This window comes from Marmota monax, unplaced genomic scaffold (assembly GCF_021218885.2).
Source record: "Marmota monax isolate L192 unplaced genomic scaffold, Marmota_monax_Labrador192_F-V1.1 WCK01_AAM20220418_F8-fsc00008, whole genome shotgun sequence".
Taxonomy (NCBI): domain Eukaryota; kingdom Metazoa; phylum Chordata; class Mammalia; order Rodentia; family Sciuridae; genus Marmota; species Marmota monax.
The window spans coordinates 16280776-16308730 of record NW_026694432.1 but is presented as its reverse complement, the minus strand read 5'-3'; the positions used below and the strand labels follow the sequence as shown (position 1 = coordinate 16308730).

General features: G+C 43.8%; 1 protein-coding gene and 1 pseudogene across 6 annotated transcripts; both read right to left on the bottom strand.

The window, feature by feature from the left end:
• Nucleotides 1-66: 66 nt before the first annotated feature.
• Bsdc1 (BSD domain containing 1) lies at nucleotides 67-27151 on the bottom strand. 6 transcript variants are annotated; one of them, XM_058570941.1, is made up of 12 exons: nucleotides 26811-26850; nucleotides 26492-26552; nucleotides 20703-20819; nucleotides 19148-19163; nucleotides 18131-18298; nucleotides 16443-16497; nucleotides 14358-14473; nucleotides 13882-13950; nucleotides 13637-13715; nucleotides 10439-10918; nucleotides 3373-3476; nucleotides 67-1593 (listed from the first exon to the last, which is right to left on the bottom strand). In XM_058570941.1, exons 3-12 carry the CDS (start codon nucleotides 20756-20758, stop codon nucleotides 1561-1563), a joined length of 1176 nt encoding a protein of 391 aa, XP_058426924.1. In that variant the 5' UTR covers nucleotides 20759-20819; nucleotides 26492-26552; nucleotides 26811-26850; the 3' UTR covers nucleotides 67-1560. The 6 variants fall into 6 exon arrangements, with proteins under 6 accessions (XP_058426924.1, XP_046274749.1, XP_046274751.1 ...); XM_046418793.1 differs by lacking the exons at nucleotides 19148-19163; nucleotides 26811-26850 and adding an exon at nucleotides 27081-27151 and having other exon boundaries at nucleotides 18131-18349; XM_046418795.1 differs by lacking the exons at nucleotides 19148-19163; nucleotides 26811-26850 and adding an exon at nucleotides 27081-27151.
• LOC124075306 (peptide chain release factor 1-like, mitochondrial) lies at nucleotides 10929-12410 on the bottom strand (annotated as a pseudogene).
• Nucleotides 27152-27955: the final 804 nt, after the last annotated feature.

The window sequence follows — 27955 nt, the reverse complement described above, 5'->3', positions numbered from 1 at the left end:
GGTCCTGCCTGGGCTCCAGTGCAGCTGCCTTGGGGGACAGAAACAGATCCCCAGACACCTTCTGGCTTCTGTTGAATTTCTTTAATGCTGTTAACGGCAATTCTGTAAAAGGTTCAGGACAAAGTTCTTTCCTTTTTAATTACAAAACTAACAGCTGTTAGAATCTTTTTTTTTTTTTTTTCCTTTTTTTCTTTTCCTGGCTACAAAATACTCTGGGGAGATGCATTATAATTTAAAATATATAATATTGCACAAACAACCAAAAGGTTAATTAAACTAAAGAAATAATTACAAAGAGAAAAACCCCATCCCATCAAAAAAAAAAAAAAAAGGAATCAGTATTCTCTTCATCCCACCCCCTCACTCAACATTTGATGCACAGTGCCCCACTCTTGGCATCCCTGACCACAATCCCTTTAAATCACTGGTGGACACACCAGCTTATGTACAAGAATCACGAGAGCTGCATCGTGAAGCACCAGGGTCTCCAGGAATCCCTGCAGCCCTCACTACCCCCCATAAGAGATGTGGCTTCACCAAAGTGGAGGGTGGGAGCCACAGGTTGGCTCCGTCTTCCAGGAGGAGAGCCTCTGCAGAAGCCCAGGGAATCTCAGGACATTTGCCCCGGCACATCCCTTTGGAAGCAGAGGGCTGAGGCGGGAGGAGCTGGTCTTACCTCACCTGTGTTCACTGCTCTGTACCGCTGGTAGTTGGCTTGTGTCCTAAGCTACAGGGAAGTAGAGGTGGGTAGCTGCTTGGACCAGGTGTCCTGCCAGGCAATGCACAGAGGGGCCTGAAGTGGCCCCCTCCCTTCTTGAGGAGAGGAGGAAATGCAAGAGTGTACCCTTGCATTGGCACAGCTGGGCTAAGGACTTGGGTGCATTTGACATGAAGCCGCCCTGGAAAAATACAGGGACATCCCAGTGGGGTCTGGAGGAAAGGAAGGAGGTGGGTTAGGGTTTGGTCTCTAGATTCTGAATCCCAAGGAACCTTTCCAGGAATGGAAAATGCCTGGGAGGGGAAGATTCCCAAGATAGGCAAATTTCCCAGAGATGAGTGCCTTTTATCCACTGGCATAGGAACCAACATGTGCTTGCTGTCCCTGTTTAGCCAAGGGCAGGTGGCACTGCCTTCCTTGTCTGCTTGTGGGTGGACAGCATGTGCGGCTGTGGCTTCCTCCCAGAGACCGGTGGTTCAGGGTGGTTCAGCTTCAGCTTGTCAGCTCACAGAAGGGTTGGAGCTGCCCCTTGGGGCTTCCCAGCAGGAGGCCCCAGGAGCAGTGAGTGTTCAGCAGGGAAATGTAGGCTCTCCGGTGAGGGGTGGTGTCCTACCCTTAGGTTATCCTAAGGTTGGCAGGAGTCAGAGTCCTGGGCGTGGATTTAGACAGCCCCTTCCCAGGTGTGAGCAGAGGCTCAAAGGACCAGCAGGGAGCCACCAGAGGTCTGGATGGCAGAGGCCATTTGGGGGACATTCTCAGTCAGTGTCATCCAGGGCTGGGCTGAGATGAGCGAGGGAGGTGGGAGGTGCCGTGAGTGGGGGAGCTGTGTGCTCTGGTTCCCCTCATTCCCAGTCCTCCCACTCTACATCTTCTAGCTGCAAATGGGAGGGAATAATGAAGAGCACAAACATACATTTACTCCTTTTTGTCAAGCCCAGACTCCTGCTGAGCAAAGCTGCCTCCATTTCTGGATAGCTGCCCTCTATCCCAACCCTGAGCCATACCCTGATCCTGTAAGAGTAAACCCTTAGTCTTAAGGAGTAAGTTGGGATATGTCTGGGTCGAAGAGCTGCCCTCCGCCTGAGGGACAGGCCTGCTGCTCGGATTGTTTCAGACCCATCAGAAATGCTTCCACCATAGTCAATGGAGGACACTGAAGGGGTGCACCTTGCCTAAGAAACCAGTAAGCCCACCCCTTAAGGAAACCTTGTCTCCTGTGAGCTTAATTAAGGCCATGCCTCAGAAAGGCAGAAAACTTCAGAGTGGTCCTGTGACTGAAAGCAGGGTAGCAGTGGATTATAGGTGCTCAGGAGATCTTCACTAAGGGCTCAGCATCCTAACTCCCAGCTCAAGTCTCCCCAGGGAACTTTCTCTTGCCTTGTTGCTCTTAGGCCTACTGTCACCTGCTGTTTGAAATGATGGCTTTATAGAATGACTCTGCTCAAAGCTGCACATCAGGATTTTTTTTTTTTTCTCACAGTACTGGGGATTGAGCCCAGTGGTGCCCTGCCACTGAGCTATATCCCCAGTTCTTTTTTTTTTTTTGCCTTGGTACTGGGATTGAACCCAGAGGTACTTTACCACTAAGCCATATCCATAGCCCTTTTTATTTTTTATTTTCAGAAAGGGTTTCATTAAAGTTGCTTAAGGCCTTGCTAAGTTGCTAAAGCTGGCCTCAAACTTGTGATCCTCCTGCCTCAGCCTCCAGAGTTATTGGGACTACAGGTGTGTACCACTGCACCCAGAAAAAAAAGTATTTTGAGAAAGGGTCTTGTGATTCTTCTGCCTTAGTCTCCTGAGTAGATGGGATTATAGGAATGTGCCACCATGTCCAGGCTACTTGTCAGGTTTTATTTTTTTGTTTTTTGGTATCAGGGATTGAACCCAGGGTCACTTAAACACTGAGCCACATCACCAGCCCTATTTAGTTTTTATTTAGAGGCAGGGTCTCACTAAGTTGCTTAGAGCCTCATTAAGTTGCTGAGGCTGGCTTTGAACTTGCAATCCTCCTGCCTCAGCCTCCCCCACCCAATGGGATTACAGGAATGTGCCACCATGCCCAGCCTGCATGTCAGGTTTTAAAGAAGACTGTGAAAACACAAAAAAGCTAGTAAGTCTCCGTGGCATGACAGGGTACCATGGGCCTTCTATGTCCTAAGTATAGTGAAGTCAACTGGTGCAAAATATTCTTATAAGTTACTACCTGCCCTGAGGCTTCAGTTTCCCAACATGAAAAATCAAAGCCTTCATATGTCTCTCTAATCTGCCCACATTTTTTTTTTCTTTCTTTCTTTTTTTTTTTTCTTTGTACTGGGTCTTGAATCCAGAGTCTCTGGCATGCTAGGAAAGTGCTCTATCACTGAGCTACATACCCAGCCCAGCATCTATTATTTCTAAGTAGTTCCTGAGGTGAGTGTGATTCAGAGCAATGGTTAAGAACTCTCCCTCCATCCACCCTAAAACTGATGGGAAGCAGAACCTGCTGCTGCTGATAGTCATGGACCTGAGTGGGAGGTCCCAGCTCTCTTCCTATAGCCTGCCACCTCAGCTAGGTCCAGGGATCTACTTTGACAGGACAGCGAGCTTGATGAGGAGAGTTCTCAGACCCTGACATCACTAGGCTGGCTTGCCTGTGGCCAATCACACCCACTCACCTCACCGGAGGCATCCACTTTGGAAAGTGCCATTTGCACTTCTTCTTCGGTCATGTCCAAGTCAAAGTCCTTCTCCCAATCCTCACTGATGTCTGTGCTTGAGCCTGGAACCAGGAGGGACAGTGTGAAAGGCAGAAGTGCGGGGTAGGTGGGTACCTAATGAGGTTTAGCTGGGTGTGATGGCAATCTTTAAAAAGGTTGGCAATACACAATACAAACCTTTACAATCTACTTTCACGTTGGCTCAGCAATCTGACTTTTAGGAATCAGGAAAAATCCTGGATTCAGTAAAAAATTTAGCCAAAAGGATGTACATTATAGTACTGTTGTATAGTGATGAAAACTTAGAAACAATCTAAAAGTCCACTAACAGAGAATTAGAAAAATAGCCGGGTGTGGTAGCGCATATCTGTAATCCCAGCAACTCAGGAGGCTGAGGCAGGAGGATCACAGGTTTTAGGCCAGCCTCAGGCCTTAACAACTTAGCAAGACCCTTTCTCCAAATAAAAAATAAAAAGGGCTGGGATATAACTCAGTGGTAAAGTGCCTCCAAGTTCAAGCCCCAATACCAAAAAAAGAATAAAGAGAAAGAAAAAGAAATGGTATAGATACATGTTGGAAAATGATATGGCTTTTAAGTTAGGCTGAAGAATTTTATACGCATGACAAAACATTCTTAAAACTCTTTGAGAAAAAGCTAATTACTAGGGATCAGATTATAGCTCAATGGTAGAGTGCTTTCCTAGCACATGTGAGGCAGTGGGTTTGAACTTCAGCACCAAATAAAAATAAAAAAGTAAAATAAAGCTATTATATATCCATCTACAACTTTAAAAAAAAAAAAAAAAGGTTACTAAAGAGTGGAGAAGCACTTTGGCCCACAGGCTCCCAGGGAGCCACAGAAATCTACCAGAATAAACAATGTGTGTCTTTCTCCTTCTTCCTTCAGTTCTACTCAGCTGACCTGACTCTTCCTGACACACCAGGGTCATCCCCACCTTAGGGCCTTTAAGTAGCTGTCCCCTATACTGTACTCCTCTTCAGATACCTATATAGAGCCAACTTCCTCACCCACTTTACACCTCTTTTCATGTTTTACCTTCTACAGGTGGCCTACCCTGACTGGCATATTTTACAACCCATCACTCTCATTATGCTTTTTTGTTGTTTTTTCAGGTTTTTTTTTTTTTTTTTGTAATTTTCTAAAACATTATCAGACACACTATGCTTATTGTCTAATAATAGAGGGGCTAGCTCCACAAGGGCAGGAGTCTTGTTTTTTTTTTTCTTTTTCTTTTGGTACTGGGAATTGAACCTAGTGGTATTTTACCACTAGCTACATCCTAGCCCTTTTATTTTTCATTTTTCTATGGGGTTTTGCTAAGTCACTGAGGCTGGCCTTGCGCTTGTGATCCTCCTGCCTCAGCCCCCAAGTAAGTGGGATGTCAGGTGTGTGCCACCCTCACTGGCTCTTTATTTTCATATGCACTCCTAGTGTCTACAGCACATAGCCAGCATCTAATAGATATTCACAGACCCTTTCTCTAAACCAGTGGTTGGCAAATTATAGTCTGTAATCAAATCCTATAATCTATTTCTGGAAATAAAATTTTGGAACACAGCCATATCCATTTGTTTATAAGTTGCCTGTGGCTGCTCTAATGTGGTAATAGCTGAGTTTAGTAGTGTTAAAACAGACTGTATGGCCCAAGAAGTCTACAGTATATACGATCTGGCCCCACACAGACCAATTTTACCACAACTCCTGCTCTAAGTGATTCTAATGCCTGTCACAACGTAACAACCACTATTCTAACCATTTCTTTTGGGTGACTTCTTATATGCAATATTTTAAAAACACATGTGAAAGTTATCAGAAAGAAGCAAACTACATAAATAGTTGCCCAGGCCTACATACCACACACACAAGGTATTCCACACTACCCTCTCTTCTTTGCCACAAGTGGTGTAGTGTATGCATGGGCTCTGGAGTCAGGCAGACCAGGGTTGAAAACTTATTCCTTTATTTATTGTATACCCTGGGCAGATTATCCTGGCCTTCAGTTTATTTACAAAATAAGATAAAACTACCCTTTTTCCAGGGCTGGGGATACAGCTCAGGTGGTACAGTGCTTGCCTCACATACACAAGGCCCTGGGTTTGATCCCCAGCATGACAAAAACAAAAACAAACAAAAAAACTTAAAAAAAAACAACATCCTTTTTTCAAAGAGCCACTGGGAAGCTTATAGAAAGCAGACTCCCAACCTCTTCCACCTGTCTTGAGCTTCATCAGGTCTACTTGGTGGCTTGGGATTTTGCCTGGGTGATTCCATGGAGACCCAGGCCTGCAGTTTGAGAAATAATGGCATCAGAATTAGAAATATGAGTGGCTGGGATTGTAGCTCAGTGGCAGAGTGCTTTCCTCACACGTATGAGGCAGGGTTCGATTCTCAGCACCACATAAAAATAAATTTTAAAAAATAAAGGTTAAGAAAAGAAAAAATAATTAGAAATATGAGCTGGACATGGTGGTGCACATCTGTAATCCCAGCGACTTGGGAGGCTGAGGCAGGAGGATTGCAAGTTCAAAGCCAGCCTCAGCAACTTAGTGAGGCCCTAAGCGACTTAGGAAGAGCCTCTCTCAAAATAAAACATAAAAAGGACTGGGGATGCAGCTCAGTGGCTAAGCATCCCTGGGGTTAATCCCTGGCACTAAAAAAAAAAAAAAAAAAAAAAGAATTAGAAATATGAGTGTAGGCTAGGGATATAGCTCAATTGGTAGAGTGCTTGCCTCACATGCACAAGGCCCTGGGAATCCCCAGCACTACACACAAAAAAAAAAAAAAAAAAAGAGAAAGAGAAAGAAAGAAATATGAGTGTAAAGTGCTGGTTACATACAGAAATAGTGGATATTTAATAAATGGAATGGAGCTCTATTTGTTCTAAAGGTCTCATCTCAGAACTAAACAATTTTGCACAAGGAAACACAGCCAAGTCAAAGCAGATCTGTAACCAAGACTAAATTCTTCTGACCTTGCACCTAAGTTTCCCTTGCCTTTAGGCTGCTTGGGTGGCACTTGCCTACCTGTCAATGCAGCTTCCTGTGGGTCAGACTGCTGACTGATTTCTCACTTCAGAACTGTGGCTGTGGCCATGACAATTTCCCCTAACCTCTAGAACTTGAAACTCCCTCTTTAGGCTTGAATGCCATGGCAAACCCTTCTAGTGGTAGAAAAGAGTATAAGCTAACATTTCTAGAGCATTTCACATCCACCCCCTGGGGTGGGCGACAGTATCAATTCTCAGATGAGAAAATGAAAGCTTTGGTGGCAGAGATGGGAACAGGGGTGCTCCCTGCCCCTGGCCTCCTCCTCCCTTTGTCACACAAAAAGCATACTTTTTGTAGCTTAGTGGTACACCCTTGCCTTGCACATGTGAGGCACTGGGTTCAATCTTCAGCATCACATAAAAACACATAAATAAATCTCCACTGTGCATGTGGCAGAGACATGATCTATGCAATTTAAGGCTTCATAATGGAGTTTGACTGCTTTTTGTTTTGTTTTCAGGTCATAAAATCCATGACCACTAACCTGCCAGGACCATCATCTTTGTTTTGCTATTAAAACTATTTCAAAGTGCTGTCACTCACAGCTGATTTTATTCTGTTTAACTGGCTGTCTGCTTCCTCAGATAAGAAATGGACACAAAAACAGCTCTCAGGTCTCATAGTCAATGTTGAAGTGGGGCCTTCAACCCAGGGCCACAAGCCATAGGTTTGCCCCAAACTCCTCTTTTCTGCCCTTGCTGAGAAGCTGAGCAAAGTAGGTGCAGTCTTTTAGATTTGATAGGTCCTAGGGACAAAATACTGGTGGGAGCAACTCTGCAATGACAGGAATCATCCTGGGAGACCCTATGGCTAGGCAACTCAAAGAGACTCTGCTACACCCAAGGACTAAGCCTAATGCCTTCCTAGGATGTGGGCATAGGAGTCACTCTGTCTCCAAGCCTCTGTTCCTTTAAAATTTACTCACTCTACTATGTTCCCACTATTTTAGCCTAGTCCAAGACCCTGGCTTCCCCCTATCTGACTGATTACAGTTGCTTTCAGGGGTCTTCTGCATGGTATACCCAGCTCCTCCTTTCACAAGCCCTAGTGGATTGGAGGGAGCACAGCAGAGTAGTAAAGAGCTCTCACTGTACTTCCTCCATAATCCCAGTTTCATCCAGTTTCCAAACATGACTAATTTTTTCTGATCACCCTCTTTGCCACCCAATTCCAAATGGAACCCATAACTCTTTAACCCTGTTTCACTATCCCTCATTTTCTCACAACCACTATTCTAACCATTTCTTTTGGGTGACTTCTTATATGCAATATTTTAAAAACACATGTGAAAGTTATCAGAAAGAAGCAAACTACTCATTTTTACCCAGCTAAGATTTCAGGAATCATCACTGATCAATTCTTGCATATAGTTGGACTTTTTTCTTTTCCTGTTTATTCTTTCTTTTTTACATCTCATTAAACTTGAACTCTGGTTAAATCCAACTCCCGTCTGCTCTGTGCCGTAACCGAGCAACTGAGTATGGCTAGGCAAAATACAACAGGGTTGACAGTCTCACTTAATATCCATGTCTACCAACCCCACTGCACTTGTCAGGCCCATCACCTTACTTCCATAAGACCACTTCCCACTCTTCTAAATATTTATTGGATCAGTGATTGATCTCAGTTTCCTACCAGTAGAAAAAGGGGAGAAACTGCACAGATCTCAGAAGGCTTTTGTGAAGACTGACAAACATATCAAGGGCTTAGCATAGACGTAGACACAGAAAATGCTCAGAGAATGTTACCTTCCCCAAAGCAGGGCTCTACCCCAATTTTTTTCTGATCAAGATCTATTGCAAAATAATTACCTCCAACTTATAGACAAGTAAACAGAGGCTTAACTTTTCTGAAGCTACAAGGCTTGAGAGCTAGCTGGGCTTTGAACCCAGAACTGGCTAAGCCCTTAACTGCTGTGCTGCTTTAGGGTACCAAGCCCAATCTGGCTCCAATTTAAGTTGTTAAATTCTTAAGTTCTATTTTTGAGCCAACCAACCCACTCTTGTTGTACCTCCCTATCCTGGGAGACAATACAGAAATGTGCCCTTAGACTGGACCACCATTCCCCACACCTGTCCCAAACTCTCCAGATCTCCTACACAATGCCTGTCTCCTCGGTGAACATCTGCTGATGCTCAGAGATTCCTTCTTTCTCTGAACTCCTTCGGGACCAAGCCTGTCCCAGACTGCTTCATGCTTCATCATAAAGACTGCCACTTCTGCCCCTCCCCCCTCAGTGTCTCATAAAGAGCAGGTAGGAGCTCAATGTATGACCTCACTGAGTCAGTCAGAAGGAAAGCACTGTTTTGGAGACTGGAAACACTGAAGCTTTCCATCGGGGAGCCGAGTAGGACTTGGGTGGGGCCCATTCCCCATCCAATGTAGCAAACCAGTCCCTCACTGCCCAGCAGGCCAGCCCTCACTTGCTGGCTAAGCTTTGTGGCTGTGACTGGTACTAAGTGTTAGTGATGACAGCATATATGTGTGTCAAGGGATGAAGGACAGTTTTGCTGATGATCAGCAGTCTATGGAAAGGGATTTTGAAAAAGGCAAAAAGGCTGACAGCAGGGCTGTTCTTGTCCTTTAATTCCTGGAGTTAAAATGGTTGCTTTTTGATATAAACTCAGAGTCTCTGGTCTAAAACTCAATTACAGAGATACTGAAGCTTGCCAGGCCTGATGATGCACACCTGTAATCCCAGTCTTGGGAAACCAAGGCAGGAAGTTTGCAAAGTTAAGGCCAGCCTTAACAACTTTGCAAGACGCTCACTCAAACTAAAAAATAAAATTTAAGCTGGGCGCTGTGATTCATACCTGTAATCCCAGTGGCTCTGGAGGGGATCACGAGTTCAAAGCCAGCCTCAGCAATGGCGAGGCGCTAAGCAACTCAGTGAGACCTTTTCTCTAAATAAAATTAAGAGAAAAAAAAAGGGCTGGGTATGTGACTCAGTGGTAAAGCGTCTGTGGGTTCAGTTCCCAGTACAGAAAGGAAAAAAAGAAACTGAAGCCCTGTCACTAAAGCTGGTGCACCCTAAGTTCAAGTTTTCAAGTTCATGAGTATTCATTTCATTCTTTAAAACAAAAGCCTTGGAAAGTTGAACAACTTTTCTAAGGTTCCACAGGAGAGAAGACCCTTGACATTAACATACAGGGATTCTTAACTCAGGGCAAGACTGAATTATCCAAAAGATAGAAATCAGCAGTATGGTAGTTAAGAACATGGCCTTGGAGTCAGACAGGCTTGGGTCTAAATCTGATCTTGCCAATTCCTAGTCATGAGAATTTGAACAAATTACTTAACATTTCTGGACCTCACTTTCATCATTTTTAAAAGGACAATTTTAATACCGTCCTCACTGTTTTGTGAGATGTAAGTGACAAATTAAATGCCATATAACATATTTAGCACAGGACCTAACCTAAACCTTATTTTGTGGATTCTAAGATACTAACTATTGGAGTTGGTGTGGTGATACACACCTGTAATCCCAACAGCTCTGCTGGGGCAGGAGATCACAAGTTCAAAGCCAGGCTTAGCAAATTAGCAAGGCCCTAAGCAACTTAGAAAGACCTTGTCTCAAAATAAAATATAAAAAGGGATGGTGATGTGGCTCAATTGTTGAGCACCCCAGTATCAAATCCCAGTACCAAAAAAAATCCTGACTATTATAAAATAATCCTGACTATTATAAAAATCCTGACTATTATAAAATGTGCATGTTAAGACTTGATGAAATATGAAATATGTTAATAAACATATTTGGAATATGAAATATGTTAATAAACAATCGATAGCAGCTGTCCTCCTCCTCCTCAGGTATCACAAATGAAGGAAATTTGCTACTAGGATCATGACAAGGGACAAAGAGACACATCTGCCTTATTAAGTGGCAATTCTTGCCTGCCCTGCCCAGACATCACCACCTCCCCACTCCGCCTTGAGCCTCCAGACCTACCTTTTTTGCCATTGTTGGAGGGTGTAGACTTCCCACTATCCGAATTCAGCTCAAACACCCGTAAGTCTGTGGGCACCTCCTCCCTCAGAGTCTCTACTCTGGCTGGAGGCCTGGGCTCTGGAACACTGGGGCGGCCAGCAGGAGTTAGGGGCTTGGAGGTAACTGGGGGTGGGGGACCAGTCTCGCCCTCATCCACAGCCTGGCCCTGTTCCTCCAAAGATGCCTCAAGCAGCTTTTGGGACAGGTCTTTGGGAAGCACTGGTGCCTCAGGTGTACAGGCAGGATTGGCAATCTGTGTCACCAGGGAGATGCTCTCACTGCTCTCTGATGGAGTCACCTCTGCTTGGGGCTCAACTGGGATCACAGGAGTCTCTTCACAGGAGCTCTGGGGGGCAGGTCTTCCTTCAGGAGGTGTGGAAGTTATGGTCACAGGAATCTTTGCCTCTTTTGGAGATATGGGTGAATTGCTCACAAGTTCTTCTGTAGAGAAAGGTAGGAGAAAATGGTATTATACTCTAACTAGCCTCACGACAACCCTGGAACTCTCAAGTTCAACCCAAGTTTACTCCAATGAAGACAAATGCCACTTCTCTCCATCCCACCCTCTGGTACTTCTGCTGACACTCCATACTAGTCAGTCCCACATGCCCCTCCGGGACCTGCCAGCAATGTGGCTTAAGGTAATGTAAAAGTTGGAAAGCCAAGACTTGAAAGTGGGTCAGTTTCAGGGTTCAGGTCAGGCTCTGCCACATACTAGGTCTATGACTGAGCAAGCCAATTCACTTTTTTTTTAATATTAAAATATTTAATTTTAAGGACTTTACAGAAAACAAATGAGTTAATCTGCTTCTTGTACAGAAGAGCGCAAGATTTATAGCAGTCATATTATGAATGTTTTACTAATGCATTGAGGGAACTCTACATTAATTATGCATTATGAATATGTATATTGCTTCTCATTATAAACACTTTTTTAAAGAGAATACTCATGAGTATGCACAACTGATGTGCTATAGTATTTTCCTGAGTGCATGAAATACTTTAATAACAAATCAACCTAAGCTTTTTTGGAAACAATTTCTAATAAAGATTCATAATCAGCACAGTTCTTCAGTGACTGTATAAGTTCATCCAGTAGATAATCTCCTTGCATAAAAGTCTCAAGACCATGCAGTGACTTGTTATTCTGTGATCTGTGACCCGGTTCTGTGGAAAATCATATGTTCTTATTTTCTCTGATCTTCCTTTAGTTCCAACCTAAATCTTCCTAGCACTGTAATCTTTTACTTGTTTCTTCCTCTAGACGCATATTGTACAGCTTTGCACGCAAACTTTTTCATAGCCATTTCTATTTTTCAGTTGAGACCTCTCTTGTTGGCATTCAGAAACAACACCTGTTGGAAGATGAACAATCCGGACAGCACTATCCGTGGTATTTACATGCTGACCCCCAACTCCACTAGCTCGCTTAGTATCAATTCTCAAATCTTTTGGATTAATCACCAGATTAATCTCAGTGGGCTGGGATAATATTGCCACTGTCATGGTGCTAATATGGATGCGGCCTTGCTTTTCTGTCCCTGGCACTCTCTGTACTCTATGCACTCCCCCTTCAAATTTCATGTGTTTATAGGCTTCTGAACCGCCAATGCTGGCAGATGCATATCTAAGGCCACTTATTTCACTTGGAAAGTATTCTAAGGTTTCAAAATGCCATCTTTTAAATGCAGCATATTGCTGATACATATCGAATATCTTAGAAGTAAACAACATGGCCTCCTGACCCCCTGCAGTTACCTCCAGGATCAAATCACTTTCATCAGTTTCTTTCTTTTTTTTTGAGAGAGAGAATTTTAAAATATTTATTTATTTATTTATTTTTCAGTTTTCCGCGGACACACCATCTTTGTTCGTACGTGGTGCTGAGGATCGAACCCGGGCCGCACGCATGCTAGGCGAGCACGCTACCGATTGAGCCACATCCCTAGCCCCTCATCAGTTTCTTCTGATGCTTCAACTGAGTTATTTCTTTTTGACACAAAGTTATTTCATTCTCTGCAAGTTTCCTTAAATCTTCATTTTCATCGTGCAGCAAGTGCTCGGTCTCCCACAGCTCAGGAGTTTGGTGACCACTACCAAATCCAGCCTCCTGAACTTCTGGGCTTCTGACCCTGCTTGGTGCTGGAGGAAGGTCCGTAAAGGCCTACCACGGGCAACCAGCTCCTCCAGTGGCGGGCTACTGTAGCTTAGGGACCCACGGGCTGCACCAACAGCCTGGCCAGCGCCCCACAGAAGCCCGCCCCACATGGCTGGCCCCACTTTTTTTTTAATATTTATTTTTTAGTTGTAGTTGGACACAATACCTTTATTTTACTTATTTTTATGTGGTGCCGAGGATCGAACCCAGGGCCTCACACATGCTAGGCGAGTGCTCTACCACTGAGCCACAACCCCAGCCCCAAGCCACTTCACTTTTAACTTACCTGCCTCATTTGGGAATGAGGAATAATGGTACTGTGGTAAGGACTACACATGTAAAGCCTCTAGTGTAGAGTAGGCATGTAGTATAAGCACTAACTAAAAGTGTAATAATCATGTCATCAGGGTGGCTCCAACATGCCATTCTAAACTGAACTACCAGGTAGAGGATGCTCAGCTCCCTTTCTAATCTGTCTAGGCATTAGTATCACCACAGGAGGCTGCTAAAAATATACCTTTGGCCACATTCCTACAGTCTTATTTAGAAGGTTAGGAAGGAATCTGGATTTTCAATGTGTTCCCTAGTGTCTATGAAGCAGCTGGTCCACGGCTGGCAAGGCAGTCTGTTTCACCTGATACCTGTGATTTCTGAATATAAACTTCGGGTTTTGGGGCTGGGGATATGGCTCAAGCTGTAGCGCGCTCGCCTGGCATGCGTGTGGCCCGGGTTTGATCCTTAGCACCACATACAAAAAAAAAAAAAACAAAGATCTTGTGTCTGCCAAAAACTAAAAAATTAAAAAAAAAAAAAAAAAAAAAACAAAACACCAAAAACTTGGGGTTTCACCAACCTTGTTCGATATTCCCTTGTTAGCTCCATCTATGCTCAGCACATACACTGTTTATTCTTTACTCTCCTCTGGGGCACCACGACTCTCCAGACCTCAGAGTCCCAGAGACAAGCCTGTCACTTGCCTATTATATCTAAACACCTCTTACCTTCTTCTTCCTCCCAGCCAGGCTCTTCAGAGATGCTCTGTTCTGCCCGCTGCTTCAGGGCATCCCTCCGGGCCTGCTCCTGAGGATGGGGAAGCAATGGCCAGAAATGGTCAGGGGACTCTATTCCCAGCTCCTGGTCCTGACCCCAGAACTCTTGGCACCCTGTCTCCCTTTCTTGTCTCAACAAAATCCAGCCTATGTTCCCCAGGATTGAGCAGGGACCTCCCCAGGCAAGACCAGCATACCTGCTCTAGTTGATAGACTTTATAGAAATATCGGTGCCAGAATTCTGAATGGGAAACAGCTGCTGGAACCTGGAGGGAGAGGAAGGTGGAGGTGAGGATTTTGAAATGGTATACAGAGTCTCTGTCCCCAGTCTCATCAGTCTGTTCCCAATTGCTCTGGATTTCAGACACAGGAATTGGCTTTGCATTGATTGTCAAAGCCTACCCTCATTTTCAGCCAGACCTAACCTCCTGACCCAGCTTGGCCAAGGAAGGAGAAAAGAACTCCCATCAGGCTGTGCTGGCCCTTCCATTTCTCACCATGCTCTAACTGCAAGAAGCCTAGCCAATCAGTCTCTTCCGTGCAGATTGTTGGCTCAGGACAAGGCTAGTTTGGCTCTATAAGGTCTCCCACTGCCTCCCACTGCATAGGTCCCTCCCACCTGCCGAAACCTCAAGCCTGGAGCCAGGTGAGGTCCTACTGGCTGGGAACTCACCATCTTGGTGTAGAGGGCCCGGATGGAGGGGCTGCCTACAAGGAGCTCTGAGATCTCCCCCTTCTTCTCTTCCAAGCAGAACTGGGAAAGCCAGGCGTCAAACATTTCCGGGGGCCCTGCAGAGGGGCAGACACTGATGGTCAGTTCCCTGGGTCTGGGGAAAGAACCCTGGGCCTATAGAACATACTTAAGCTTGGATTTGGACAATGAGAAAAGTTTATGGGCTTTTTCAAAACCATTTGGCCCAAAGTGGGAGATCAGGCAGGGTGAAGAGGTATACAGGCGCTACTGGGATCAGAATGCGGCAGCTAAGTGAACTTCAGAAAAGGCTGTATTCTCTATTTTCTCCTATTTCTGCTGGCTACTGAATCTCCCTCTGAAATAGCTGTCTGAGGTCACTTCACTAGTGGAATCATATTGCCAGAGCCGTTGGTTGCTTCTGTTTTCCCTCACGTGGCTATACCACTGTTTATGCCATGAGGGCCACTTTCTTCCCTGAAAGCCCTTGTCCCTCTGGCTTCTCACTCTTGTTCTTTTCCTCCCGCTCTCTGGTTATTCCATCTGAATCTTTATGGGCTTCTAGTTTTCCTTTTCTCTCCTTACCCGTCTTCACTTTCTATTTTCTTTTTTTTAATATTTACTTATTTATTTATTTTTTAGTTTTCGGCAGGCACAACATCTTTGTTTGTATGTGGTGCTGAGGATCGAACCCGGGCCGCACGCATGCCAGGCGAGCGCGCTACCGCTTGAGCCACATCCCCAGCCCCCACTTTCTATTTTCTACCAAAATAGTCTATCTCCACTAAACCATGAATTCCAACCTTCTTCTCCCACTGAAAATTTCTCTCTCTTTGCAACCTGGACTACCCTCCTGGCCTCCAGATTCAATTGCAAACACAACATGTTTATTTTCTTCCCTTCCAGGTATCCACTGGAAATCCAGGAGCCATCCTAGATCTCCCCAGACACCTCTCTTATCCTCTGGTTGACTCCACTTCCTCCCCCATCTCCTACATGCATACCTTCCTCTTCGTTCCATCTGCCTCTTTCTAAGACCTGGCCTTATCTCTGAGATGAGAATTCCTATGAAGCATCCTAGCTGGATTTCCAGTCTTTGTCTCTATTTTGTCTCTCATAGTACTGCCTCAAGTGTTGCTTTATAAAATGAAGTCTGATAATCCCAGGGCTCAAAACTCTTTAGTAGTTTTCTGTGGAAGGGCTTTTTAAAGCTAGGGTCTTCAAAGGGTTGAAGAATTCCCATACTGTACACAAAATATTGCAGAGAGAAGGCTTATTATTTTCAATAATTTTAAGGCCTTTGTGACTAAAAAGAACACTACTTCGAACCTTGTAGGACAAAATTCAAACTGGGTAATCAAGCGCCACCAGCAGAATGGTTGCCTTTATTCCCTCACAAGGGCTCTTTAATCCAGTGTGACCAAAAGTTAGGGGCTCCCTGTTCTTTCTGGATCATCAAATATACTGTTGCTTTTACTTGAATATCCTTTTCCGCTTCTAAGAGTAAAATCAGTTTACTTCTAACCCATACTTAAAACCTCAATTCAAGTGTCACTTCCTATGTTCTCGAAGTACCTTAGGTGTCATTCCTTGAGCTCTCACTGTCCCTGTCTTTCTGAGGAAACTGTCACTCTACTTCTACTATCTCTGCTTTCTTTCATTCTTCCTATTTCTCCCTCCAACAGTGTGGTCCTGGGCCTGCTGGGCTGGGTTGAAGGTTTGACTTATTTCTAGTCTCCAGTTCCCAGCACAGACATAGGGGCTTAGCAAATAGGAGAACAGGAGCTGAAGGCAGGCAGGCAGGGAATAAGGGCTAGAAGGGAGGCCAAACAGAGAGAATGAGGGACCAGAGGAGTGAAGTCTCTGTATAGGACAAAGCTGCAGTGAAGAGAGCTGGGGTTCAGGGAAGAAAAGGGACCATCAACCCATCTCACAAGGCACTACTCTGGTCCCTCTATATAACAGGTACTTGGCCTCTGCTATCGGAGACAAAAAGGGTTCAAAGACCACACCCTCTATTCTTAGTCTACCTTTCCAATAAGCCCTCCCTCACTGCTACCCCCTCACCATCAGGTTCATTGCAGTAGGTTGCTGGATCGGACTGCAGGCTATAGAGGCGAGCCTGTAAGCAAAAGAGAACAGAGAACAGAAATTCTGGGGTGGATACTGGGCAGAGAAAGCACCCCCTTTGCAACATACCCAAACAACTACAACTCAAGCTTCTTTTCCTATTGATTTGATTACCAAACCTATAGAGCACTATCCATAAAAACTGTTATCACTAGGCTAAAATCCCAAACTGGGGTTTCCAGAAAAATGGTCTGTCTCACAGTATTACTCTTGGGAACTGAAAATATAGTGTAATCAGTCTACAAAATTATATGTATACAATGCTTCTGAAATATGTGAATGTGGAAAATGTGAAATATAAATGTATTAATAAAGTCCAACTTTGAGGGAAAATTGCAAAATAATGTAACTATTCCAAAATTATAATCATTCATCAAGAATTTCATGGGCTGAGAGTATAGCTTAGTGAGCACTTGTTTAGCATGTATGAGGCCAGGGGTTTGATCCCTAGCACTGTATAAAAAATAAAAAAGTTTCTTGGGCTGGGGATGTAGCTCTGTGATAATGTCTTGTCTAGGTTGTGTAAGGCCTTGGATTCAATCCCCAGCATTGGGGGGAAAAAAGAATCTCTTAATTTTATAACCATCTGCCAAATGAACTATAAGCTATGTTCTCCTTAGGGAAGAGTCAGTCTGTACCAGAACTTCAACAAATGGTTTTGGTAGTGAGTCACCGTTACTATAACTTAAAATCTCACTATTGAATGATTTTCACAATTCTGCTCACACATTCACTAAGTGGTGGGTGGCACTAATGTCAGTGCTGAAAAACATTCTTGAAAAATTAGTATCTTTGAAATGGAAATTCAATATAAAAAAACTAGAAAGAAGGCCCATCAGTCATGATGCCACACTGTGAGTTTAGCAGAAAGCAATTCATGAAACAGGAAAAGCCATAATGAGAAAATAAAATATAGCACAAATACACTACCATGGTTGTTGATGTAAGTGTTCTGAAGACAGGAAATTTATTCCTAATGGAAATTAGTCTTAAATAACCTAAATGTGGAGAAAATCATGCCCCCCAAAGATGTTCTCCAAAGTGTCTTTATTAAGTGTGAAAGTTGAAAGGAATTCAAAAGTACATACTTGGGAGATGACAGAATAAGCAATGCGATATTCATTTGTAAGAATTTAAAGACATTAAAAGCAATGGTGATGGGGCTGGGGTTGTGGCTTAGTGGTAGAGCGCTTGCCTCGCATGTGTGGGGCACTGGGTTCGATACTTAGCACCACATAAATTAATAAAATACAGATATTGTGTTCATCTACAACTAAAAAAAAAAGCAATAGTGATTAGGAAAAATGCTAATAGTGTGTTGTATACTTTTTTAAAAGCAGGTAACAAAACTGCTTGTATAAAGTGTGTATTTTGTTGAAAAGAAAAAGCCCAAACTATCTTTACCTACAAATAAGAAAAGGAAGGTTATATACCAGCAAGAAATCAGAGTTCTCTTTGGGTGATGGAATTATGGGTTTAGAAAAACAATAATTATCTTTTCCTTATTGGTGCTCTTCAATTTAGCTATATACACTCATTTGTTTTTTGGCCTGAGTATGTTTTGCTTTTGCAGGTAGAGGTTGGAGGCTAAAGCCCAGCACCTGTATGGGAAGCTCAGGGAATACCTTGGTGCCATCATAGAGCTCAGCTGTGCCAGAGGGTGTACCCATCAGGGTGATGACATCACAGTCAATGGTTTTGTCCGGCGAGGGTGCAAAGGTGTCTGAGATCACCCCTAGGAAGTCAGACAATCCCTTCTTCATTTTTTCTGTCGCCCCTGAGGAGCCTTCAGTCTGCAGAGAGAACCGATAGAGGAAGCAAGTGCCCCAGGAACAGGCTGAAATCTGGAGTAAGGGGTGAAGCATCAGGGGCAAAGGTATACTATGTGCAGGCATCAGGGAAGTGCTCACAACCCTTTACCCCTTCCTCTAGATTAAGGTGTTCAAGCATTTTAAATCTAGAACCTATCGTAGAGCCTGGGCACAGGCATACAATTATATTTGTTAAATGAAAGAAAGGAATAAATGAATAAAATAAATAAGTGGTGTCTGTGGTAATAGCTAGACCTAGAGCCATTCAGGAAGGTTACCATCTACCATTCATGCTCATCAGTAGTTGTGTTTAGCAAGCAGACAGTATTTTATCAGAGGATTCAATAAAATAAGGTTGGCCAAGAAAACCCCCAAATTTGTTTTTCTTTTTTTTTTTTTTTTAAATGGGGCCTTGCTTATGTTGCCCAGGCTGGTCTCAAGAGATCTGCTTCAGTCTCCTGAGTATTTGGGACTACAGACACATGCCGCCATACCCAATTTCAAACTTGATTTTCAGAACATAACCTCTAGTCCTTAAGGTCACTGACTAAGCTGGTGATCAAATGAGGAAATTGCAACGTGTTCCAATGCTAATGGAAAAATTGGAATTTAAAAACCAGTATTTTGGACTGGAATTGTGGCTCTGTGGTAGAGCGCTTGCCTAGCATGTGTGAGGCACTGGGTTTGATTCTCAGCACCACATACCAATAAATAAATAAAATTTAAAAATTCATCAACAACTAATAATAAAAATATTTTTTTAAAAAAGTATACTGTACTTCACTAGAAATTTAAGGGCTGGGGATATAGCTCAGTTGGTAGAGTGCTTACCTTGCATGCACAAGCCCTGGGTTCAAACCCCAGCACCAAAAAAAAAAAAAAGAAAAAGAAAAAGAAAAAAATTTAAGAGACGTACACAATTTTTGCTTTTCACACTGACTTTAGAATCTAACTCCTAGGGCTTGGGTGGTGGCTCAGTAGTAGAGCATTTGCTTGGCATATGTGAGGAGGTACTGGGTTTGATTCCTAGCACTGCATATGAATAAACAAAATACTTCTTTTTTTTTTTTTAAAGACTATAACTCTTAGCTGATACAGCAGAGCATGACTATAATCCCAGCTACTCAGGAGGCTGAGGCAGGAAGATCTCAAGTTCAAGTTCAATCTCACAAATTTAGCAAGATCCTGTCTATAAATAAAGTGAAAAGGGGTAGGGATGTAGCTCAGTGGTAGAGCAACCCTGGGTTCAATCCCCAGTACTATGAAAACAAAACATACAAACAAACAAAGAGCAGAATCTTAACTCCTATCTCACAAAAGGATTCCATTGTATATCTCTGATTAATAAAAATAGGTCCAGTGAGAATATTTGTTGGCCCAAAATATGTAAAAATGTTTTCTTGTGGGCAGTCTTGCAATATATATTAAAAACCATACTCACCCTCTGGTTCTTTCCAATATTTTATTAATAAGAAAATACGAAAAAAAGAAAATATGGCAGGTGTAGTTCAGTGGTAGAGTGCCTGTCTAGCATGTGTGAGGCACGGGATTTGATCCTCAGCACCACATAAAAATAAGTAAAGGTGTTGTGTCCATCTACAACTTAAAAAATATTAAAAAGGGCTGGGTTTGTGGCTCAGTGGTAGAGTGCTTCCCTAGCATGTGCAAGGCACTGGGTTCGATCCTCAGCACCAGATAAAAGTAAAATAAAGATACTGTGTCCACCTAAAACTAAAAAATAAATATTAAAAAAAAAAGTAGATTAAAAAGCATGGTATTGGCCAGGCACTCTGGCACAAGCCTGTAATCCCAACAGCTGGCGAGGCTAAAGCAAGAGGATCACAAATTCAAATTCAGCCTCAGCAACTAAGTGAGGCCCTACTTGATTTAGTGAGACCCTGTGTCAAAATAAAAAATAAAAAGGGATGGAGATGTAGCTCAGTGGTTAAGTACTTTTGGGTTCATTCCCTGGTACCTCCCCCCAAACAAACAAAACATGGTATTCAGTTGATCACAGTTTTAAAGAAAGTGAACATAGGGATAGGTCCCCAAAACATAAATTAACAATAGTTATCTTTGCAAGATAGAATTATGGGTGTTTCTAGGTTGGTCCTGTCTTTTCTTTTACTCTCCTGTTTTTCTGCTTCCATATTTTCTAAGTTTTTTACAATGAGACTTTGCTAATGAAACCTTGCTAAAAGAATACAGAAGTTGGAAATTAATTATTACTATACTTGCTTGATGAACATAATTCTTTCAAAATAGGAGGAAAAATAATCCCCGTATATCCCCCCTATAGGAGGGAAAATAATCACCTAATGATAGGAATGTTGGGAGTCCCCACCAGGATCCCGGGGCAAGTCCTTGAAGTATGGGCAGTACTCACAGCCAGCTTCTCCTTGACCACACTGGCCGTGGCTGCGATGGTACAGGCTGTGTCATGCTGTACCACCTGAGTAAACTCTGTCAGGTCTCGCTTCATGAACTCCAAAGCTTCGGATGACTATGGGAGGACAGAGAAGGATGACAGAGCTGGCAGATTCTACCAGTCCTTGTTCCTATTACCTGTGCTTCTTCAGTTCCAGACACATGGAAATCTCAAGTGATGTAAGAATCTGGGCTTGGAAACAATGCCCATTTGTCTAGTTCCATGACCTGGGATTACCTGGCAGCAGAGAGTGCAAGGGAATTCCTGCCACTCAGTAGAGGGACTGAGCTACGTAGCCATAATTGAGTCTCACCCAGTCCTTGGTTTCCCCCTATACAATGAGGACGGACAGTAGACCAGATCAGCAATTCACAAGAGCACACTAGGGAAAGGGGACCCACTGAGTCTGAAAAAAGATGTTGATAAGTTGTTTTGATATGCTTTAAGTTATATGTGTTTCAAATTTCAAGTAACAAGAGACAGGTGGGTGATTTTTTTTAATCAAAGGAAGTAAGAGAAGATTCTCTCTGAGGCCTCCTTGGCTGTACCATTCCACATGCATAAAGCTTCAAAAAAAAAAAAAAAAAAAAAAAGCTCCTTTGGGCCTGATACTTTTGTTTACCAAACAATCTGTTTCTTACCTTGCACTTGGAGCCAGCTTGAGAAAGCAGGCCTTCACTTCTTTCTACATTTTGCTTTTACCTTACTTGTGCCATACTCACCACCTCTAGGATGCCTTCCTGGAACATCTCTGTGCTTACCCCACCCTACAAGCCCCCTCCTTTTACATGGGATCAATCACCTGTACTTTATAAAGCATGTTTTTTAGTGTTGTGGTGGTTAGTTTTTCTGGGAAGGGCCCACCAACTTTCATCAGCCTGGGAAGTCTGTGAGTGGGGCAGTCTCATGCATGAGCTAGAGGCTTCTCTAGGGAAAAGGAATCATGCCTCAGTATCAGACATCAGATTCCTTAATTGGGGGCAGAGGGGTCATTTGTTTATCATGTGGTCTCAGTCCCAAAGTCAGAAAGGTTATTTATTACTTCACTCTGTCTATCCACAGTGTCATCACCTTAGTTCAGATCATCCTACTCTTATGTGGACTCCTCTACTGCATTTTCCTTATGACACCCAGTGGGCACTTTATTGGTCAGGGCAGACCAAGGTGCTCCCTGCTTTACATTTTTCAATGTTTACACACCATCTTAAGAGTAATTATAAAATCTTTACCTTCATTTATGAGGCTTATAAATCCTAGTCTCTGGCAGACTCTCCTCCCCGACCCTGCAAAGCCCCCTCATTTTACACAGGATCAATCACCACTGCACACCCTTGCTGAACTCCAAAGGGCCTTCCTCAGATTTCTCAAATGTCCTAGCATTCTCCTTACCTCAAAAAGTATGAATACATTATTCCCTTCCCTGAAGCATAGTTCTAATTTTCCAGAGCAAATAAGTAAGCAAACAATGAATGAACTCTCTCACTTGGTTAACTTTTTTTTTAAACCTTTGTTTTATTTATTTATTTTTATTTGGTGCTGAGGATTGAACCCAGAGCATCACACATGCTAGGCAAGCGTTCTACTGCTGAGCCACAACCCCAGCCCCAAACTGGTTAACTCTTATTCATCATTCAGATCTATGCTTCTATGCTACATCCCTAGAGAAGCTTCCCTGATTCCTCTTTAGGTTCAGCTGGCTCCTCTGGCCTTACTTCTTTAAAATCTGCCATATTTTAGACTCCAGATTACTGTTCAGTATCTATCTTCCTAGATGAACTGTAAGTTCCACGAACACAAAGCCCAAGGTTTTCATGTTCACTGATGCTTTCCTGATGTCTGACACAGAGCCTGGCATACAGAGGTACTCAAAAAATGTTGTTTGTTAAATGTATGTGCACTGGCGCAATTTAAATTATACAGGTACAACTGTTTGATGTTGTTTTACCCACAAGATTGAACTCTGAGGGGACAGACATGAACAGACATGCTGCTTGCCCTCAAGAAAGTTACAGTCTATTGGGAAAATGCTCACTCCATAGGCTGATGCAATGGCAAAGCAGTAACCAGTATATTATAGGGAACTTGGGAAGATTTGGTAAAGGGAAGCCTGAAGTAGGCCATAGGAGGGCTGGGATTGTGGCTCAGTGGCAGAGAGCTTGCCTAGCATATGTGATGCACTGAATTCAATTCTCAGCAATGCATATAAATAAATACAATTTTAAAAATATTTAAAAAATCATGGTTTAGGGCTGGGGTTGTGGCTCAGCAGTAGAGTGCTCACCTAGCACAGGCGAGGCCCTGGGTCTGATCCTCAGCATCACATAAAAATAAATTAACTAATTAACAATATTGTATCCAACTACAACTAAAAAATAAATATTTTTTAAAAATAATAGTTAAAAAAAATAAATAGGAGCCGGATGTGGTGGTGCATGCCTATAATCTCAGTGGCTCAGGAGGCTGAGGCAGGAGAATTATGAGTTCAAAGCCAGCCTCAGCAATTCAGCAAGGCCTTAAGGAACTCAGTGAGATCCTGTCTCGAAATAAAATACAAAAAGGGCTGGGGATGTGGCTTAGTGGTTACATACCTCTGGGTTCAATCTCTGGTTAAAAAAAAAGAATGACTAGGAGCCAGAAAGTCTGGATGTGGGGTTTACAGAAGCCTATAAACATTTTAGTCCTAATGAACATAAAATGTGAAGCAGAAACGGTGAGGAATAAAGCTGGAAAGGTTGCCAAGGACACCTATGAGTAGCCACCAAATGTTTGAAGAGAGTGAGTCATGATGAGATTTTTCTTTTTTTTTGGCGGGGGGTGGGGGGTGGGGGTGTCCCAGAGATTGAACTCAGAGGCATGTGACCACTGAGCCACATCCCCAGCCCTATTTTGTATTTTATATAGAGACAGGGTCTCATTGAGTGCTTAATGCCTCACTTTTGCTGAGGCTGGCTTTGAACCTGCAATCCTCCTGTCTCATCCTCCCGAGCTGCTGGGATTACAGGCATGCGCCACCCGCCTGGCCTGATTTTTATTTTCAACAGGCCACTCTAGTGACTGACATGGAGGACGGGTGCAAGAGTAAATAAGTTGGAAGAGGGAAGAACAGTCAGGAGGCTCTTCACTGCAATCATCCAGTAAAAAAATATAAGAAAATGAATAAGGACAGTGCTGCTAAGGATGGAAAAGATGGGATTAATTCAAGAAATACTAGGCAAAAAAGGAAGATTTGGTGATTAAATAGATATGTTCAGTGAGGGCAGAAAAAGGACAGGGAAGAGTGACTAATACAAAAATAGGTGACTGTGTAGATGCAGTGCAGTTGGCTAAGTGAGAAAATATTAAAGGAGGAGCAAGTTTAGAGAAAAGATTGTGGAACTGACTTTGGGCATGTAGAATTTGAGGAGACCATGGGATATCTGGAATAGTTGTCTAGCAGGAGCTAGCCTTGAACACTGAAGATCGGGGAAAGAATTGGTAATCACCTTAACATAAAGGGATCACCCGGGAAGAGTTGGAAGAGTGAACAGAAGCAGTGTTCTGAGGATCTCAGAACACCACCTAACAGAGGGGAGCAGAGGAAGAGGAGCTCATGAGCAGTTAGGAAAAGAAAGTCTAGAGAAGTATGTGGAGAACTGAGAATCATGTTGCAAAAGCCAAAAGAGCAAAGTTTCATGGAAAAGGGAGCGTTCACTAGTGTCAAATGCAGCAGAAAGGTCCAGGAAGATAAGAGCTAAAAAACACCCACTGGATTTGGCAAGCAGTAGGTAAAGTTGAGTGTGGCTACAGATAAATTTACCAGTGCTGGCTTCAGAAGTGGAGAGGGAACTGAGCAAGATCATGCTTATTGACCTCAAAAAACAAAAAGCATGTGAGGTTGCCTTCTGGAAATGACAAGACAAAGTGGTTGAACAAGGACTTAAAGGAGAAGTTTCTGAAGTCAACGGGAGGAGAAGAGAAACTGAGTGCTGGAGAGCACTCAGGCCCAGAGGTTGGGGAATTTGGTGAAGCCAAAGAGCAATATGCCCTTCTCTAGCTATATGTATACTCATGTGTGCACATATAAGAGCACACAGGACATAGCACAAAGTGTATCTTCTCAGAAGTGTTGGCTCTGAGGCATGTATGCTAAGCAGCAGGGAAAAGAGTGGTTTCGCTGGGGCCAGGTTGGGAAGCAAGGCCAGGAAAGCTCCAAAAACCAAAAAAAAAAATGGAAGAAAAAATGGACTGGAGGTGGTCCCTAAAGTCCCCATCACTCTCAGTGCTTAATAAAAATAGTTAATGCTTATATAATACTGAATATGCTAGGCATTATTCTTAATGCCTACATACATTATCATTTAATCTTTATTATAATTCCACTAGGTAGGCATTATTATTTCCATTTTACTCTTGAGGAACTGAGGTCTAAAGAGGTTAAATAACTTGCCTAATACCTAAAGATGGAAATTTAAGTCTTCCCTTTCCAAAAAGGCAGAAATAGTGCTTTAATTACCAAAAACGAAGATGGAAGGCTGATCACACTGTGATTCCACTCTCTACCTATTTTTCATAAGTTAAGGTTTCCCTTGAGGGAAACATACAGGAGACCCTCCCACAACACTTGCTGAATGTTTCTTCAGGAACTTGCTCAACAGGAAGTACACTACTTTAAGGTCTCTTAGATCAAATCTTAAGAGTGAAGTTCTCTCTCTTGATCCTCATCAACAAATAAACAACTCAGGGCTTTCTGAGATTTGCCAGACTGCAATTGAGAAGCTATACAGGAGTACACAGGCCAAAGCAGGAAAACAAATGTACCCAAAGGAAGGGGCTAATTTAATTGAAATTAGAAGACTCATGGACTCTGCTGCCCCAAAGCAGGACTCACCTCAATTGCTTTAAGAAAATAGTAATTAGTTTTTCCACAATTCAGTTGGACTGACTTTAACAAGCTAACATGGAATAAAACAGGAATATCCAGTGGCATTGCCAGTGGCAGGGACAAACATTGTTCATCCCAGAGGTATTATTCAGCAAGAAATTCAAGGTCCTCTATACACTCTGGCCACCCTTCTCTTTCTCTCTCTACCCTTCTTTGGAAATCTGTTTTAGACAGAACTCAGGTACCAGTGTGTATGATACATGCTTATCTCCGGCCTGGGTTCCTGCTTGTTATCCTGTCTAGTCAGGGTTGGCTTTGATATGGTTCCTTCCCTACCACACCTTCCCTAGTGTGTTCTAGAGAAGAACTAGATTAGACAGGGTGCTGCGTACTTTCCTTTCACAGCACTTAACCAGAAGTAATTAAAACAGCTGTTTGATTACTTGGTTAATGATGCCTCCTCACCAAACTGTGAGCTTTGTGAGAACCAGGACTATATCTGTTTGGTTAAGGTGTGTGTCCTCAGGATCTGTCAGAGTGCCGGTTGTGGCATATACTCTAAAAGTAAGTTTTTTCATTGCTAGGATTCTTTTTCTTCAAGGTCTATATCAAATGTTCTCTCTTCCACGAGCAAGCTGATAATTTCCTAAGTTGGAATAAACTGCACCCTCCTATGGATTCCTAGGACAGGATCGCTCCAGCTTTAACACAATCGTCATTTTCACTGTGACTAGTATCACACTGGTTTGCATTAGGGCTGGTCCTTCCGTAGGCCGGTAGAGGCTGAAAGGCAGGGCCCAGGTCCACCTCTGGGAGGCCCAGGCCCAAAAGTCGGGCAGGGTTGGTTGGAACAGGTTGCAACGAGGCGGTGGGGATCCCGGCTTACCTTCTCTTTGACTGCCTGATAGCTCTGCTGCAGCCAGCTCCGCCACCACCCCACGTCCTCCCTGTGGAAGACAGACACATCTGGTGGTCCTGCGGTGAGACTCCTGCCCGCCCAGTGATCTGCGGTTTCCCCCTCCGATGTGGCCGGCGGGCCCAGGCTTTGCAGGCCACTTCCCCACCCCTCACACCGCGACTCCTCTCAGCCTTTTCATCTCCGTCCTCGCCCGCGCTGTTCTCCTTCCCCACCGGGACCCTGGCCCAGCACCCCAACCCTGAGAGAATTCAGGCCTCAACGCCTGGGAGCGGAATGACGGGCTCACCCTTCCGCCATCTTGCCTGCATGACATCACCACTATTTACCGACCTTTGACTTCCGACACGGCACCGCCCCCTCAAGCACCGCCCCAGAGCGCGCGACCCAATCCGCGCGTCGGCCCCGTCCTCAGCCTAATCCCCGCCCCGCTCCATCATTAGGCTCCGCCTCCCTGAGCTCTGTCCAGTTTCAGTCCGGAGTTTGCCTTTAAACTCCGCCTCTGATCTCTAGGCTCAATCCTTATTCAGACCCATCCTCAGGTCCCGCCCCCACAAACCTTAACTCTTTGGTGGGTATCCGCTGACATCCGATACGGTGGCCTCTGTGGGCCATGTTCGCCCGACTTGCTGGACGTCGAATTGAGAGTAGACGGAGGAAGGGAGGGGGCTGGCTCGAACGTCTGGATCCCAGAGCGCACGGCTAGGACCGCCCCCCTTTGTGAAACCAGCTGCGTAGCAGCTGCTGGCTGTCTCTTCGGGCTAATTCAACACGCTCAGACTGCCAGACTCTGGGCCAGAGTTTCGAGTGTGAAGGAAGCAGCCTGGGAGAGGCAGACACATATTTAATTATCACAACTCTTGGTTGCCCTGCTCAAAACAACAAGAGCTGAATGTGATCAGGAGACTGCCACAAGGAAGGAGGTTGAATTCCATTGAGTTAGCAGGTTGGATGGGGTGGGAGAGTGCCCGGAGCTCCCACTGCCTCATCTACTACCTGCATTTGCACCCCCATACTTTGCCTTCCCTCCTGCAAGGCTGCACCTTTGCCTAGGTCAGCCCCTCCACTTGATCTCCTTGCTTCTTGTCCATCCTAATGATGGATCTCTAGTAATTCCCCCACTCTCCCTCACCCTGCCCACCTGTTCTTCCCTCTCTGAGATTATTCCTGTCATCATCATATATGTTATTATTAATTTCATCTTAAAAACCAGCCAGGAAAAAAAAAACCCAAAACAAACAAACAAACAAAAACCTCTCTTAAGCCCACATGATTTACCTACTCCCCTTCACTGAAAAACTCTTGAATTGCCAATACTCACTGTCTCCGATTTCTCTCCCTCATTCACTATTGCACTCCTTTTAGTCGGGTTTTTGTCTCCCCTCAATCCACTGAAATAATTTATTGAGGGTCACAGAGCAATGGCCAATTTTC

Excerpts from the sequence above, each read along its gene's own strand:
- Bsdc1 (XM_046418793.1), bottom strand. The coding sequence starts at position 27,136 with ATGGCCCACAGAGGCCACCGTATCGGATGTCAGCGGATACCCACCAAA. Across the intron at positions 14,474-16,442 it reads CTACTGCAATGAACCTGATG|GGCCCCCGGAAATGTTTGAC; the intron begins GTGAGGGGGTAG and ends GCCCCTCTGCAG. Across the intron at positions 1,594-3,372 it reads AAGTGGATGCCTCCGGTGAG|CTAGAAGATGTAGAGTGGGA; the intron begins GTGAGTGGGTGT and ends TCCCATTTGCAG.